Source organism: Pygocentrus nattereri, chromosome 14, assembly GCF_015220715.1.
Source record: "Pygocentrus nattereri isolate fPygNat1 chromosome 14, fPygNat1.pri, whole genome shotgun sequence".
NCBI classification, from domain to species: Eukaryota; Metazoa; Chordata; class Actinopteri; order Characiformes; family Serrasalmidae; genus Pygocentrus; species Pygocentrus nattereri.
The window spans coordinates 9094127-9109993 of record NC_051224.1 but is presented as its reverse complement, the minus strand read 5'-3'; the positions used below and the strand labels follow the sequence as shown (position 1 = coordinate 9109993).

Genomic DNA, 15867 nt, shown 5'->3' with positions numbered 1-15867 from the left:
TGATCATTTGAACTGATGAAGGCCCTCGGATGACAGGCGAAATATATTCATAGCTGTATTTTAAATTTGGTCCCCTTGTCTTACTACAGTATGATTAATGGTTGTTGTTATTGCAGTCATTTACACAGCCTTTGTAATTGAGTATGTAATCACATCGGGCTGAAGGCTGATCTAACACCTGCCTACTTAACTCTTCTTATTGGGTTCAAGTGCCTTGGCGTCAATGAGGAAGGAGGCTTATGTCTGACGCTGGACATATTTATATGATTACTACAGCAAATCAAACTGTCATGTCAGATGCAGGTCACCATACAATGTCCTTCATCAATGATTTATTACTAATGATATTTAATATTAGAATTCCTTGTGGTGATGCATTATGAGAAGTTAGAAATGCTCTCCAAAGTTCAGCCTGGAAGCAGGACCAAGGATGAGTGTGCTTCATCAATGACCACTCAGTAATTTTAAAGTCATGTTTGCCCTTGACCGTAAAGAATCAGGAAGCTTAGTTAGCATTGTATTGGTAATTTAGCATTCAAGGGTAGTATCACAGTAAGATATTAGTAGTAGTATCAGCATCTTTCACTCTGCCATGTCTTCAGAGAAATACCCAACCATGTAGGGTTTCTTTAACTATTTTCCATGTTTTGTATGCACACCCCTAACACTGTTAAATGACTAACTAGCTAACAATAAAGTTTGATTAAATTATTAAATAACTGAATGATTCCACACTTCATGTTGCATGATGCACCTGAATACTCAATGCCTGAATCAGAACAGTTTTTATGGATCCCCTCATGCATATGTGGACACAATTGTGTGGCATGCATTGAGAGCATCGGTTTGTTTGAGAAACAACAATAGCAAATAAAACAAGCAAATTACAGCGTCAATTTTTTTATTTGTTGGAAAAATGTTCATATATACGGAGATACTAATCACTCATGACATTTGGTCTCAAAGTTCCTAAATGAAGGAACTGGATGTTACCCAGACAATACAAGTTCATTTTTCATCTTACATCATCAGATACATAAAGTTTTTAAATCCTTCATCGTGCAACATGCAATTGGAATGCGGTCCAGAGCTTAAACAAGAACCAATTTATTCTTTACATGAGAAAATGCAGCAGGTACGGATTACGTAAGGAGATTTTCTAGTTTGAACATTGTTTTCCAGGCACGTATGGCCACCTCTCAGTACAACATCTCAGACAGCTAAAATACAATCAACCTGGGAACCCGTTGTCATTTAAATCCATGGTTATGCTTTTGGAACCTGGCCTTTTCTGTAGAAAGGCCACAGTTGGATTACTTTGCAAGCTGTCATGAAACCAGCCATGCAACTCCAACTAGAGGGTTTGTCACACAAATACAGTGCTGACAAGTACAGGCATTTAAAATGACGTGTATCATGACTGCACAAAATGATCTTAGTGCACATAAACATCTAATTTCAATTGCTGATTGCATTAGATATAATTTGGTAGTAATTGAACTATTTTTATTACCTGGTCTAAATTTGGACACTTTTGATTACTTGAAAGCAACCCTTACATATTTTACCATGATTTCCACAATATGAAATCCCAAAAATGACTTCCACAAGATTTTTGATTATAAAATGAGGCACCTATAAACATATGATTTGACATGTATACTCTAGTTTTTCTCGGGTAGTTCATGCAAAATGATCAAGGTCAACGTCCTCGTCAAGCAGTGATACTCACTTGGCAAACAGGAGAGGACTCCAGAGGATGATAATCCTTGTATCATCTAAAAAAACGTTTACATAAATTGCCAGTTTGGAGGCTTGCATAACTTGCCTGAAGGATATTATATAGCTCATGTTTTTTTCCATGTTTTTTCTCTTGAACTCAAGTTTAAAGACTTATTTGCATCCATAATTGATGAATGATCTTTGAAGTCTTGGACATTTTAATCCTCTACTTCTAATCATTATTTAACACTGCTTAATGCATTTGAGAAATGAACAAATTATGTAAATTATGAAATGATGTAAGTTATGCTGTAGGGTCCTACTTTTGGTTAACATCAGAAGGGAAGGTGAGGTCAGGGATCTATGAAGGTCAGGGATCTTCCACACAAAACTCAGCAAACAAATACTCTATGGACCTTGCTTTGTGCATGGGGGCAATGAAACAGGAAAGGTCTGTCCTCAAACAGTTGCCTTAAAGTTGGTCATTATATGCTGTAGCACTGAGATTTCTCTTGGAACCAAGAGGCCCAAACCATGAAAAACAGCCCCAGGCCATTATTGTGCCTCTGCAAAATTTTACAGTATGCACTAGGGGTCGCATGACTTCAGATTTTTTAAAGTTGACAGTTATGTAATGAAAGACAAGGTGACATTGTTTAATTGTTGATGACACAGAAGAATAAAACCACAGAAGAAATGAATGCTTTGCAACAAACAGCTTTAAAAATCCACGACCAACTTCACAGATCAGAACGTGACATGCCCTTTCCTTGGTCCTTGGATCCCATTGCTAGGCTCCAGGAAACGGGAGATACAGACACCGGAATCTCCCAAATTTGTATTGGACTTAATTGCACCCTGGACACTCAGGCCTGCAACTGGAGAGCCAGAGAAATTTAATAATAATAATAATAATAATAATAATTCTTTATTTTTATATAGCGCTTTATCAAGGACGCAAAGAGGCTTACAATTCAAAGTACATCGATAACACACTGAACACAGACAACAAGAGCACAATAATACAAACAAAAAGACAAGGCAGTATATGGGAGGTCACATGAAGGAGCGTAACAGACTGAGGGCAGGTTATGAGTATGGTGAGGCAGACCAGTTTATATAAGAAATTTAGAGCTGTAACTTGGTGAAAACCAACTTCAAACTTTACGGGATTGTAATGCATTATACCACCTCTCCAACGACATAACGTTTTATTGTAGTATTCGGGAAACCGAAGACCATGACATTCAGTATCTGAGTTTTTGAAGCACTATAGATCAGAGAAGAAATGTTAGAATGAAGCCAAACTCCTCAGTAGACACAGTAAAGTGTAATATACCCTTCATCACATAAGCATTCATCACATAGGCACTGACTAAAGTTGTCAACTAAACTAGTCGACTCATCTGTGCGACCACTTGTACGCACTATGGTGGATCATTCTCAGCACTGCAGTAACACTGACATGGTGGTGGTGTAGTGTCTTGTGCTTGTACAATTGGATCAGACACAACAGTGCTGCTTGAGTAGGCTAAAAGAAATTACCCAAAATGACTTGGAAGTAAGTCTGGTTCCATTGACTTACATTAAAATTAAAGTCGGTTTCTTCCTTCTCATATATATATATATATATATATATATATATATATATATATATATATATATATATATATATATATATATATATATATATATATATATATGTGTATATATACATACACACACACACACACACACACATACCGCTGTTGTGAGAACAAAACCTTGTATCTCCAAAATGGTAACTATACAGGAGGAGGAACCTATGTTTCTTTTAATGTAAGTCAATGGAACCAGACTTTTTTCTAAGCCGTTTTCTGTCATTTATTTTTGTCCATTCATCTTGAAGTTTACACACAATGTAAAGAGCAAACGACATATGTCAAGAACCAAAAACTGTCAAAAATGGAGATTTGTTCCGACAACAGTGAGATATATAATATATCTCGCTGTTGTCGGAACAAATCTCCATTTTTGACAGTTTTTGGTTTGGCGATATTTTATATATATATATATATATATATATATATATATATATATATATATATAAAATATTGCTGTTGTTGGGACAAATTTCCATTTTTAAAATTATATCAAACAAATAAATATAAGAATGAATGTATAGTATAATGAATTCATGAGTTCATGCTTTTTTTTCTTGAATAATTATGTAAAAAAACAAAAAAGAAATCCATTTGAGCAAGGGGCAGAGATCTGTTTTCTCCTGACATCTGTCAGCCTCTTAAGCACATTTCCCAGAGCAGTTTGCCTACATTTGCATGGAACATCCTACATAAGTCAATCACTGGGCAATCGAGTTTGGGCGGAGGGGATTTGCTTAGCACATGCCCAAACACAGACACACACGCACACACAAACACAAACACAAAATCTCTAGGGCTTCTCTGTAGCCTTATGTTATGCACTGTGTGGGTTCCCTACTTGATGTTCAATAGATTGTTCTAATTCCCTTTTATTACGCCATCATATTAGAACCCATTGGCAGTTTGAACAACGGTATGTAATATGGAAGTCCTCAGATGAATGCTGGCAAGGGCACTGCACCAGATTGAAGAGTAATCTTACTGATAATCTTTTATATTACTATGCTCACAGAAATAAGCTACGGGTTTAGATGGAGCAATAAAACTGAGCTCTTGCATGTAATTTGCCCTTTGTGATGATAACAGTAAAATATGACAGAGAGGGTGGGTGAGTACACAAGGGGAGAGAGAGTGAGAGAGAGCGAGAGAGGGAGTGAGTAAGGAGTCTGAAAAGAGGATGTGCAAAGAGAGAGCGAGAGAGAGATTGGAAAAGGAGGTTGGAATAAGAGCAAGGGACTCTGAAAGCAAAGCAGAGAATGAGGACAGCGAAAGGATCATCGGGCAGTCCAGCAGTCGGTATACTTCGGTTTGTCCAGATTTTTTGTTTATTTGTCTCAGTGCGTGCAAGCAGCAGCACCAATATACGTTATGCTTATGTGCATGCCATGCCAAACAGCTCTCGCTAAAAGGCATTTAGAAAGATTCGGATGTCTGAAGAGAGGAGCACAGCCATCACCTATCAGAAGCCCAAATTAGTTGGCTCCCCAGGCAGGACCCCCCAGGTCAGGCTGGGGCACCATGGGGATAGAGCGAGGTCCAAGAGCCACGCTGGCCTTCACACTCAACTGTGCCGCCTTTGCTCTGGCCGTCTCAGCCGTTACAACCAGCTACTGGTGCGAAGGGACCAGGAAGGTGGCCAAGCCTTTCTGCACAGGACCAGTCAAGGTCAAACAGACATACTGCATCCGCTTCAACAGCTCTGACATCAACAACACGCGTCTGGTGCAGTACATCTATGAGACTGGAGAAGAGAAGTTCCTCATGAGAAAGTTCCACACAGGCATATGGTTCTCCTGTGAACAGGCTGTCGACCTAATAGGTAAGATATGGTAGATTTTTTGGAATGGAGTTAGCAGGATAGTTAGCAAATGAACTGAATTAAATGTCTTTTTTAAGAAGTGGTGGACAAAAAAAATCATTTCACGAGAAAAGTCATTTCTCGTTTAACTCCTGTAAGCTTGATTTTTTAAAATGTAGATTAAAAAATTCCTGGTATAGTGGCCTGCAACTAGTTCAGCTCTAAAGCTACAAAGTGCCTGTGCCAAAGTACTATAAATTACATCAAGCTTTACTGTGTAATGCTTGTCTCTGTGATATTTGATAACATTGACAAAATTACATAATACTATGAATACTATTGCATCACATTATGAATACTATTGCATCACATTACCCATGGCATCAATCTGTATACTATGTCAATGTTTTTCCTGTCAGTGTGTTACCTGAATCTGAAAGGAAGAATATTGATTCATTTAGTCACTCTAATTGCATCCGTGATCAGAAAACATCACTTTGAATGTTTATTGAAAAAGTACATGCATTTAATGCTGATGAAAGAAGCTGGAAATGAAAAACAGATTTCCTCTGTTCACAGGATTTACCTGTAGGGAATTCCTAGAGATCACACCAGATCATGAAAGAGGTGGGTAAGTAATAGTTACAATAGTACATAAAGACACATACATAAAGACAATACTAACAATTATGTCTAGAACACATGCACATATTATTACTTCATTACCTATTTGACTTCTCTGCTTAAATTGCCAGATGGGATATTTTTAGGAAGTAGTTATTTTTATGTATGTTTTTAGGTATACGGTATGGTTGACTGGATTGGTTGATTAAGACAAAAGGTCATTTCAAATGTAATATTAGAAATGCATTTCTTGCCACAGTGATTCCAGGTGTGCACATTTTCAATTGTTTCAATTTTAATACTATACCTTAAATATAGTAAATACACATTCTCTGTTTTGTGATGTTTATGAGCTCTGGATTCATGATTTCAGATCATCTAGACCTCTTTTAACAAAAGAGTTAAAGAGTTCAAGAACCAAGTATTCCTTTTTGTGATGGTGTTTGTATTTATGTGTTCACAGGGTTGTAGTATAAGCCGCCTGTGTGTTGTCCGCTTTTTAAATTGTGCAGCCGTTGTCCGCTTTTAATGTGAAACGATATTGTGCTTTTTCCTCAACTTAATCAGTATCACATGCTTTGAAGACATGTTTAAGATCTTTCTGCCCTAGACTGTTGGTTGGCTTAAGGTTGATGTAAAGTGGTCCGACAGTATCAGTATTAGTGCATGTAATGGCAGCAGCATTGCGCTGGGTAGGTTTAGCTTTAGGAAATGATCTGGCTTCCTGCAGGGGGAAAGGTATTACTGCATGACCAAAGGAGATTACACCCACCTCTGCTGATTTGGTTCCTACTCCACTATCCCCATTCCCTCTCCTACATTTTTGATCTCTTTTTTCTTCTCATTTTGTAATACAGCCTCTTCCCAATCCCTTCTTGATTGACTTTTCTTCTCTATTAATCTTCCTGTCAATGTAAAAGTTGCATATGATTATATTCTCTCTCTCTCTCTCTCTCTCTCTCTCTCTCGCTCTCTCTCTCTCTCTCTCAGGGGTGCTATGGTTGTGCATTGTTGGTGAGTGTCTGTACATCTCTCTGCTCTTCACTGGAGGCATGCTCATGGCGGTGGAGATGTGCCACTGTTGTAACATGATGAACAGACTCAAGCTGAACGCCTTTGCAGCCCTGTTTACTGCACTCTCAGGTAAAGGTCCATGTTAAGAGTACATATCAACAATCAAGACTTTTAAGTTTTATAAAAAATGGCCATGAAAATGTATTCATTTTAGAAATTTCTAAATACCATCCACTGAGCTCATTTTCTTTTGTGGTTAGCCCAAACATTACGAAAAGCAATCAGTCATAGATACTAAAGGTAAGTTTTGTGACCACAGCTAAACAGTTGATAGGTCTATGTAACTGTAACTATGAGCTGTACTGCTATGCCTGCAATTATATATATATATATATATATATATATATATTACCCTCTATTACCCTTTTCACTCTACTCTGTTAGTACAGCATAGAGCCAGCAACTGTCAGCGCTCAAACCATTCAGATGATTAAATCACATATGGGGCCAAAGATTTTCAATGTTGCGTTCTTAGCAATAGTTTGGATAGTTAAGCCCATGAAAATATTGGAAAAATATAGCGAATGTATTAGTCAATACCTGTTTTTATGTGAACAAATTAGTACCGTCAAAGTTAAAATACCACATTTTCGTAATTTGACCTTCCAAGCCAACTGTAATTGTAGATGCAAATCCAATCGCGCACTGCTGTCTTGACTCTGCGTAGTCCTCTCATTTGAATACAACTTTTCCATTACAAGTTCTCTTGACAAATTTCTGGATACATTTTATTTCCAGTTGCGGTCATGGTGTACTTACTTATCACTGAATGTACTGAGTGTGAAGTATCATTCACAAGCAAGATGCACCAGTGATGTGGTGAATATGCTGAGCGGTGTATGTGGGAGTCCTATAGAGAAATCACAACTAACAAAAGCAATAGCAGAATGGAAAGCTTCCCTCAAGAGGGTAACAAGGACACATATGAATGAGAGAGAAACAAGATGGCTACAGGCACAGAGGAGTTGGAGTCACAACTGCATGTATAATATATAATTACTTTTACTAAATTAATACCTTCTTTTTCTCAACTTACCTGGCTATAACAAAATGCACTGCTTTTTAGATACCTCTTCATGTTTTTAAAAGGGTAATTCCTCTTGGATGGCTTATTAAATATGTATAAATATAGACTGATATTTGTATATCAAATGTGTTACCATTGTACAGTTCATGTTTTTCCATTTAAAACAGGCTCTCTCAGAGCATCTGAAAAAAGCATTTAGTGGAGCGTAATATCATATGTCATGAATGAACATGAGCCTATAACAGTCCATTATACTAAAATATGCTAATGAGAGGATATGTAAGAGGTAGCAGCAGGCCAGTGCCTGAGCTCAAAGCACCGACAGCCATGGGAAGCAGCCTCAATCTGTGCTGCCAATGCCAAACCGGCACCAGTTGGCTCTCATTAAGGGCAGCCCGAGCAACTAGTGTAAAGTGTTTGCCACTATGCTACTTAATTACAACTCTATAACAAAAACATGGTGCAATAAGTTAGTAGCCACCCTAACTGCTGTCCGTTTGGTGGTCCAGTAAAAATCACTACTCAAGGCCATTATAAACATTACTCAGAAAAGTAAAACACAAAAAGGCAAGGTGCCCCAAACTTTTGAAAGACAGTATACTCCTGTATGCCTATGGCTTTAGTACAGACTGTCTTGCACTGCTCACATGGCGGGCAGGAACTCTTGCCAGTTCCGCTCCGGCGGGAAGACAGAGAGGGGATTATGCAATGCCTGTCCAGTCCAGCTGCTCTGCATGCCATTCTGTTTCCCTAGCCAGCAGCAAGCACTCCCTGATTCAGCAGCGACAGGGCAAGCAGAACAAGGCCATGTCTGGCCCATGATATTGCTGGACCATGTATCTTTGTGCAAGTTGAGAGTAATTTTTAAAAGCTGAGGTCTGGTGTTATTGTCGTTTTGTTATACATAAGACGTTGAATAGTTTATGTGCAATTACAAGGTCATTTATTTGTATTGACAAATTCAAATCTGCAGTTCTTTTTGCTATTTTTTCATTTTTGACCAAAGTGACAAAAAATACAAAAGAGTAAAAGGTGCTTTTTTTCCATAATTCAAAACCATAATTCCAAGCATAATAAAATATCTACTTTCTACTGCTGGTACTGACCGAAAGCTTTGATTCCCAGTTTCGACAGATTTCCCTTGTGTTTCCAGTAGCTGCAAGTGAAAATGTAGATTAGACAAAAAAAGATATGTAAGGGGTCCCATGGGGGACTTAGGACAGTAACTTAGTCATATTTGAAATGGTCTTGTTCTAGGGGACAGATTATTCATTATACATGAAACAGCATTTTTAACATATTTCTATTTTTAGCTGGGTCTAACAAAGCTGGGTCACTGTGTAGCTGAAAAAGGTACATAGTCTAATTATTAAAAATAAAAAAGCTAAAGAGAATTTTAAAGCAGGGAGTGCACTTTTGGGACCAGGAGTAGTGCTGCTTCAAATATGGTCTCTGGCCTGAATCTACTATCCACCCCAGAGTCGCAGGGATTTCATGGTTTGCGCTGTAATCGGATTGGAGTGGGGGGAGTGGTTTTGCCAGCCCAGAAGAGACCAGCCTCCTTTCCTTCCTCCCTCCCTGTCTCAATTCTTCCCCTCCTCCCTCGCTCACTCCCTGCCTCTCTCCCATAGCTTGTTAATCCTGAATACTCTAGCACAGGCACTGAGTGTCCCAGAATGTATGTATCTATTAGTGAAGTAAACATGCATCACAAGGTGACTATTCAACAGCACTGATTTTGGAACATAATAATCAATTCTACTAATCTAATTATAAAAATAACATCTAATAAAGCACTCAAAAATCATAATTTTCAATTGTAAAAACACAAAATCATGATTTTGGTTTTATGGATTATACTATACACTGCCTGCATAATTCTACATGGCTAGTCACAGTTATTATTCATTTAGGGTATTTTTGAAAGTAATTCTGAATCATATCAAACCAAAATGTAAGATTTTATAACACATAAAATCACTTTCTAAAGAATCATAATCAAATCAAATTGTTGAGAGGTCAGAGATTCACACCCCAGTTGTATATATACAGGGGGAAACCTATTAGTTGCTTAAAATTGCTTAAAAAGTGTGGAAAAGTTTTTAGACACCTTTTCATCCAATGTTTCTCCTATAAATCAAGTGTATTAAAAGGGTGTTTGTCATCCCTTTGCTGCAGGAACAGCCTCTACTCTTCTGGGAAGGCTTTACACTAGTTGATGGAACATTTCTGTACAGATCTGATTGCATTCAGCCAAAGGAACATTAGTGAGGTTAGGTACTAATGTTGAATGATTAGTTCTGGATCACAAATGCCACTTCAACTCACCCCAAAGGTATTGAATGGTACTTCATCCCTCCAAAGGACAGTTCCATTGCTCCACAGCCTGAGATTGGGGGATTTAATACTGATCTTGTAGACGCCTGGCATTGGGCATTGTGACCCAAGGCTTATGTGCAGCTGCTCCACTGTGTCCTGTTCTAGTTCTATTGGCAATACTTTCCTGTGGAGATTTTAAAAGCTGTGTTAAATTGAGCACCTTTGTCCAAAAAAATGGGCGTGCCAATTAATTCACTAATTAAAGGTGGTGTCTACAAACTGTTGGACATCATAAATGTATGTAATGTATATGCATTAACCATATATCTGTATGTTAAAGCCTGTAGATCTAGTTATGCACAACCATATCTGTATCTTTGGGTGGCTAATGAGTAGAACTACTACTTAAAGAACAAAACACAAATAATGCACTCCAATGTGTTTTTGTACTTCAGGCCTTTTTGGAATGGTGGCAAATATGATGTTCACTACAGCTTTCCAGCTTGCAGTCATCATGGGTCCAGAAGACTGGAAACCTAAAACCTGGGACTACAGCTGGTCCTATCTGTGAGTCACACACAAAGTTCTGCACCTCAGCATGTTTGGTTTATGATGAAGATATTGACATTCACTCAGGGGCAGAAGAGTCTTTTGCTCAGTCTGCTTAGTAAAAAGCAATGTCAAGCCAATAAATGATGCTCCATGGTAATAGAGTATACTGTAACAACAGAGCGTATTGTCTTCAATACAGTAATTTACAGGATTGATGTTTTGTCCATCAATATTCTTTTACTGCAATACCCCTACAAGCAATACCACTAATAATCCTCTATCGAGATAAAGAAATTGTGATATGATATTCAGCTTTCCAGCAGTATTGTTAGCTATCTGATTTTTTCTGCAATTGTTAGCTATTGGAAAACATTAAATGTAAAAAAAAAAAAAGACAAATTCCAACAGCTACCCTCCTGCAATCTAGATATTTCATAAGAAGGAGATTTTCCTTGTCTTTGAACTGGAAAATCTCACTCACTCAATCAATGTGGCAACACTGTAAGAGGCGAGTAGGCATGTTTACAATGTTTAGCACTGGTAAGATTTTTCATATTGGCCAGCATATCCCTGTTATGACCCTGATTCAGGGGAAACAACACAAAAGAATCAAAACAAACCAGAAAACAGGTTAATTAAAGTACATAGGAAACTGTAAAGTAGAAGAAGGCATGTGTTGGCTGGAGTCCCTGCTGCTGCAGGAGGAAAGGGGAGAACACTCTAAGAAAGGCGTCTGGATAAGTCTTATAGGTTTCCAGCAGGTGCCAGCAATCAGGAGGCAAGTGCAAGTGCCACATAAGCTACTGAAGAAAAAAAAATCCATGACACAAACAAGGCAAATAACACACCAGACATCCTTACAATGTTGCTTAAATGGAACCTCATTTACTCATAACCCTAAAGAGCTTTTGTACATGCTCCCTAGCAGTGGTGTCAATCTCAACCACTAAAGGGGCCATGTTAAAAAAAATCTCAACAAGTCTGTGGGCCAGAAAAAAAAAAAGCTTTTATTTCAGTTTTAGTCAATGTTGTGCTATAACCCCAACTGGCCATTGTTTATTCAAAGTACACAAAAACTTCAGCAGTAAAATATAATCACTTATAGTAGACTGTCTAATATTACATGAACATTTGCAATATTCAAAATTTAGATGTCCTGAGGATCGAGGTCATTTAAACCTACCTATTTGTATGAACTAGACACCTGGCATCTTTTCTCGGTTGCAAATTCATTAATACTTGGGCTCAATTTCGGAGCTGTTGAGCCAACATGAAGTGTTTATGCTGGTTAACCTGTAACTGAAATGCAGCTAGTGCACTTGGTGATGTGACTGGTGTAGATTATGTGTAGAAATGTGTAGAACTGTAAAGAATTGAGGTGTAACCACTGTCCCATAGACTGTTGTTAGGGTAGGAGATGCAGAGTGTGCATTACGTTGCAGTGCATGCTGAGAACTGTTATTCTATATTATATTTCTACATTAATCGAAAATGAAAATATTTTTGTGGGCTGGATGGGATTGTGACATGGGCCTGGTCTGTGTTTGACACAGGAGCCCTAGGTAATGCAAAACATTGTCTCATTCACGAACATGACAAAATTTCAACCCTGTAAAAAACAAACTCCACTGGATCATCTGCTCATTAGCATAAGGCTATGATCTGTATATACCATGAGTGGAGAGTAAGAGGAACTTCTTAGAGAAGGAGCAAACAGGAGGCTCTATCCCGAAAGAGTCGAACTAGAGCAAAACTACCACAATCAGGAGCAGCCAAAACTGGGGCACTGCTTAATAATGCCTTGAGGTTATCAAAGGCCCATTGCCAAGTCTCAGTCCAAACAAAAGAGACCTAAGCTGGTTAAGGGGATGGAGACAGAAGCAAAATGTTTGCAAAAACATTGTAATAATCTGCCATCCCAACATTTTAACTCCACATGTGGAGGGAAATTGCTTATACCTTGACTCCTATTGGACAGACCTGAACACGGACAACAATTTTTCCCAAATTCATGATGATGACTTGGCCAAACTCACAATGATGAAGTCACAGTCAAGTCTGCAGTAACTAGACTTGTTAATACCTCTTCAAGATGGATTATGTGCTGAAACCAAGTAGAGCTATAAATTACCAGGTTATTGAGTTTAGCCTCACAACTTGTAACCCCCTTCAATGCCACATTTACTAGACGACACAATGTAGCAGATTTATCCTGCATCCCAAAGCCATGATTTATACTGGCCAAGGTCATAAGGTGTCACAAAAGCTGAAATCTTACAGGCATGCTGGGTTAATGGAACTTGCAAGTAGTACTTTAAGAGAGCCAACTTGGTCACAATGGGTGCAGAACCAACCTGGTCAATGCACTTACCCTATATGGATGTTGTTTAATAGGGAAAGCATTTCCCATATAAATATCAAGCTGAAGTACAATAGTGTGAGCAGGTGTGTTAGAGAAAAGAGCTAAACGCTGTTGAATTACCTGAACAATGTCAGAATGCTGAGGTGAGATGGTTGTAGGACAAACAAGTGTCTAAATTAGCCAAGAATTTAGAATGTGAAAGTCTGAGAAACATCTAAACTAGCAACCACTGGAACTGCAAATATGAGCTCTACAAAACTCTCACCAGCTGAGAAAATTGGAACATTAAATACTGCCACAGTCTTAAGCTCTGGAGATATTCTCTTACCTCAAACAAAGTAGGGTTTTAACAAATTGACATGGCCCAGAAAGGTCTTGTGTTTACAATCTGGAGTCTTCTCTAGATAATCACACTGACCTACACAAAGATCAACCACATGCGGCCCACTGAACTGAGGTTGCAAGACAGAGCCTCCGGATTATCTCCTGGGGCCATTACTCCCTTTTTTAGCTTTTCTATCATAACAAAAAAATCATGTTTCCCTGAGCTGGTTTCATATTTACCTGAGCTGCAAGAGGTCCTGGGTTCAGATCCCAGACAGGTTCATATTGTGTTACAACCCCAGTTCAAGGGAAGCAGCAAAAGGTTCAAAACACTAAAGTTACACTTCAGAAAACTTAATTACAAATAAATAGGGATTTTAAAGTTAAAGGAGAATTGTGGTGGCTGGAGGCCTGGCTAGAGTAGAAGTAATGGGGAGAGCTTTGTAAGAGAATGGTGTGGCCAGTGGCCAGCCAGTAGCCTGTTGGACGGCTGACATTTGCTTTGGTAATTCTCTTTCCCTCAGTTTGGCCTGGGCCTCCTTCGCTACCTGTATGGCCTCAGCTGTCACCGCCCTTAACCATTACACCAAGACCATCATCCAGTTCAAGTTCAAGCGGCGGAATATCGAGAAAAACCTACGGATCAAGCAGAAGCTTCTAGAGCTGGACATCCCTGAAGGCTTATGGGACGTTTATCTGACCTCAGACTCTGATCCTGCAGACCTCCACATTGACTTGCCAGTGAATGGCATCAAACCACTCTGTTCTCCGGTCCCCACAGCACTGGACTCACAGGGGGAAGAATACTGCTAAGGCTCTGCGCTCTTTCTTTCCTCTCATGCACAACCAAATGTGAATTTCTAAGTAAAACATTATAAATCAACAAACCTGCATTAATAAAACCAGATTTGGTTAAGACTATATTGTGCTATTTTGACGGTTCTTGTTATGCGTTTTACTATTTACGTGAGTGTGCTGTATTTTATGACACTGTGTGTACTCTTTTAAGGGCTTACATTGCTAAATTAATCAGATTCTGGCATGCAAAACACCTGCTCTAAAAAAAAAACTTAGAAATGATAATGACAATGAAAGATACACATGCATGCCATCCCCTTGAGGTGTTGTTTAATTAAGTGTACTGATATATTAAGGTTGTGTTATTTTATTATTATTTATTTGTATGTATTATTTTATTGTACTTATTTTTGCATGACCATATCTCTTTCAAACATTTCATCCACTGCTACTGTTTCCAGCGTGCCATTTTAACCATTTCTGACTAGGCATTTGATATTGCAAAATTATCACAGTGAAAGCAATACCAGTTTCCACATGCTTAGGTAAGGCTGCCATCTACTGGATATACACTTCAGTGCCTCTGGCTTTGGGACCCGTGCAGCAGCAAGGGTCTGTTATAATACACTGCAACGTTTGGTATGAAATAAATAATTCACTGACAACCTAAGCTCTCTCTCCACCATTCTGGAATTCCGATTGTGGTTAATACATATAGGAGGAAAAGCCATAACTTTAAAAAAAAGACAAAGAAAATCCCACCCATCCCATTTTTAGAAACACTTACCTTTTATATCCATCATTTCACTTTGCTTTATTTACAAACAAGAGACTCGCAGCAAATAAAATGCAGTATAGTCGTCAACTTCATCTTAACCAAACTTTAAATCTCTTTTTCAGCTGTAGCCACTGATATTTTCCTTTTATTATGCAAAGGGTTGCACATTGTGCTTATTGTTGCATGCTGTATGATCTTATGAACATACACTGTATTGCCAAAAGTATTCGCTCGTCTGCCTTTACACACATATGAACTTGAGTGACGTTCCATTCCATAGGGTTTGATATGATGGTGGCCCACCATCCTTTACAACTATAACAACTTCGACTCTTCTGGGAAGGCTTGCACAAGGTTTAGGAGTGTGTCTATGGAATTTTTGACCATTCTTCCAGAAGTGCATTTGTGAGGTCAGATGCTGATGTTGGACGAGAAGGCCTGGCTCACAGTCTCCGCTCTAATTCATCCCAAAGGTGCTCTGTCGGGTTGAGGTCAGGCCAGTTAAGTTCTTCCACACCAAACTCGCTCATCCATGTCTTTATGGACCTTCATTTGTGCACTGGTGTGCAGTCACTTTGGAACAGGAACTCAAACTAAGGGGCTGAGCACAACTCCTGAAAAACAACTCCACACCATAATCCCCCCTCCACCAAACTTGACACTTGGCACAATGCAGTCAGACAAGTATCATTCTCCTGGCAGCCACCAAACCCAGACTCATCCATCAGATTGCCAGACAGAGAAGCGTGATTCGTCACTCCAGAGAACACATCTCCACTGTCTGTAGAGTCCAGTGGCGGCGCTTTACACCATTGCATTTGATGCTTAGCATTGCGCTTGGTGATG

The 15867-nt window shown here is 38.8% G+C and overlaps 1 protein-coding gene across 2 annotated transcripts; it reads left to right on the top strand.

The window, feature by feature from the left end:
- The first annotated feature begins 3948 nt into the window (after nucleotides 1–3948).
- On the top strand, nucleotides 3949–14913 carry LOC108412219 (germ cell-specific gene 1-like protein). 2 transcript variants are annotated; one of them, XM_037544576.1, is made up of 5 exons: nucleotides 3949–5184; nucleotides 5743–5790; nucleotides 6778–6801; nucleotides 10663–10774; nucleotides 13970–14913. In XM_037544576.1, the coding sequence occupies exons 1-5, from the start codon at nucleotides 4884–4886 to the stop codon at nucleotides 14256–14258; spliced, it is 774 nt and encodes a 257-aa protein (XP_037400473.1). In that variant the 5' UTR covers nucleotides 3949–4883; the 3' UTR covers nucleotides 14259–14913. The 2 variants fall into 2 exon arrangements, with proteins under 2 accessions (XP_037400473.1, XP_017539643.1); XM_017684154.2 differs by having other exon boundaries at nucleotides 4884–5184; nucleotides 6778–6930.
- Nucleotides 14914–15867: the final 954 nt, after the last annotated feature.

What these genes read in the sequence shown, in the direction of transcription:
- LOC108412219 (XM_017684154.2), top strand. Translation starts at nt 4,884, where the DNA reads ATGGGGATAGAGCGAGGTCCAAGAGCCACGCTGGCCTTCACACTCAAC. An exon ending in CACACCAGATCATGAAAGAG is followed by an intron (nt 5,791 to 6,777) that starts GTGGGTAAGTAA and finishes TCTCTCTCTCAG; the next exon opens with GGGTGCTATGGTTGTGCATT. An exon ending in CCTGTTTACTGCACTCTCAG is followed by an intron (nt 6,931 to 10,662) that starts GTAAAGGTCCAT and finishes TTTGTACTTCAG; the next exon opens with GCCTTTTTGGAATGGTGGCA.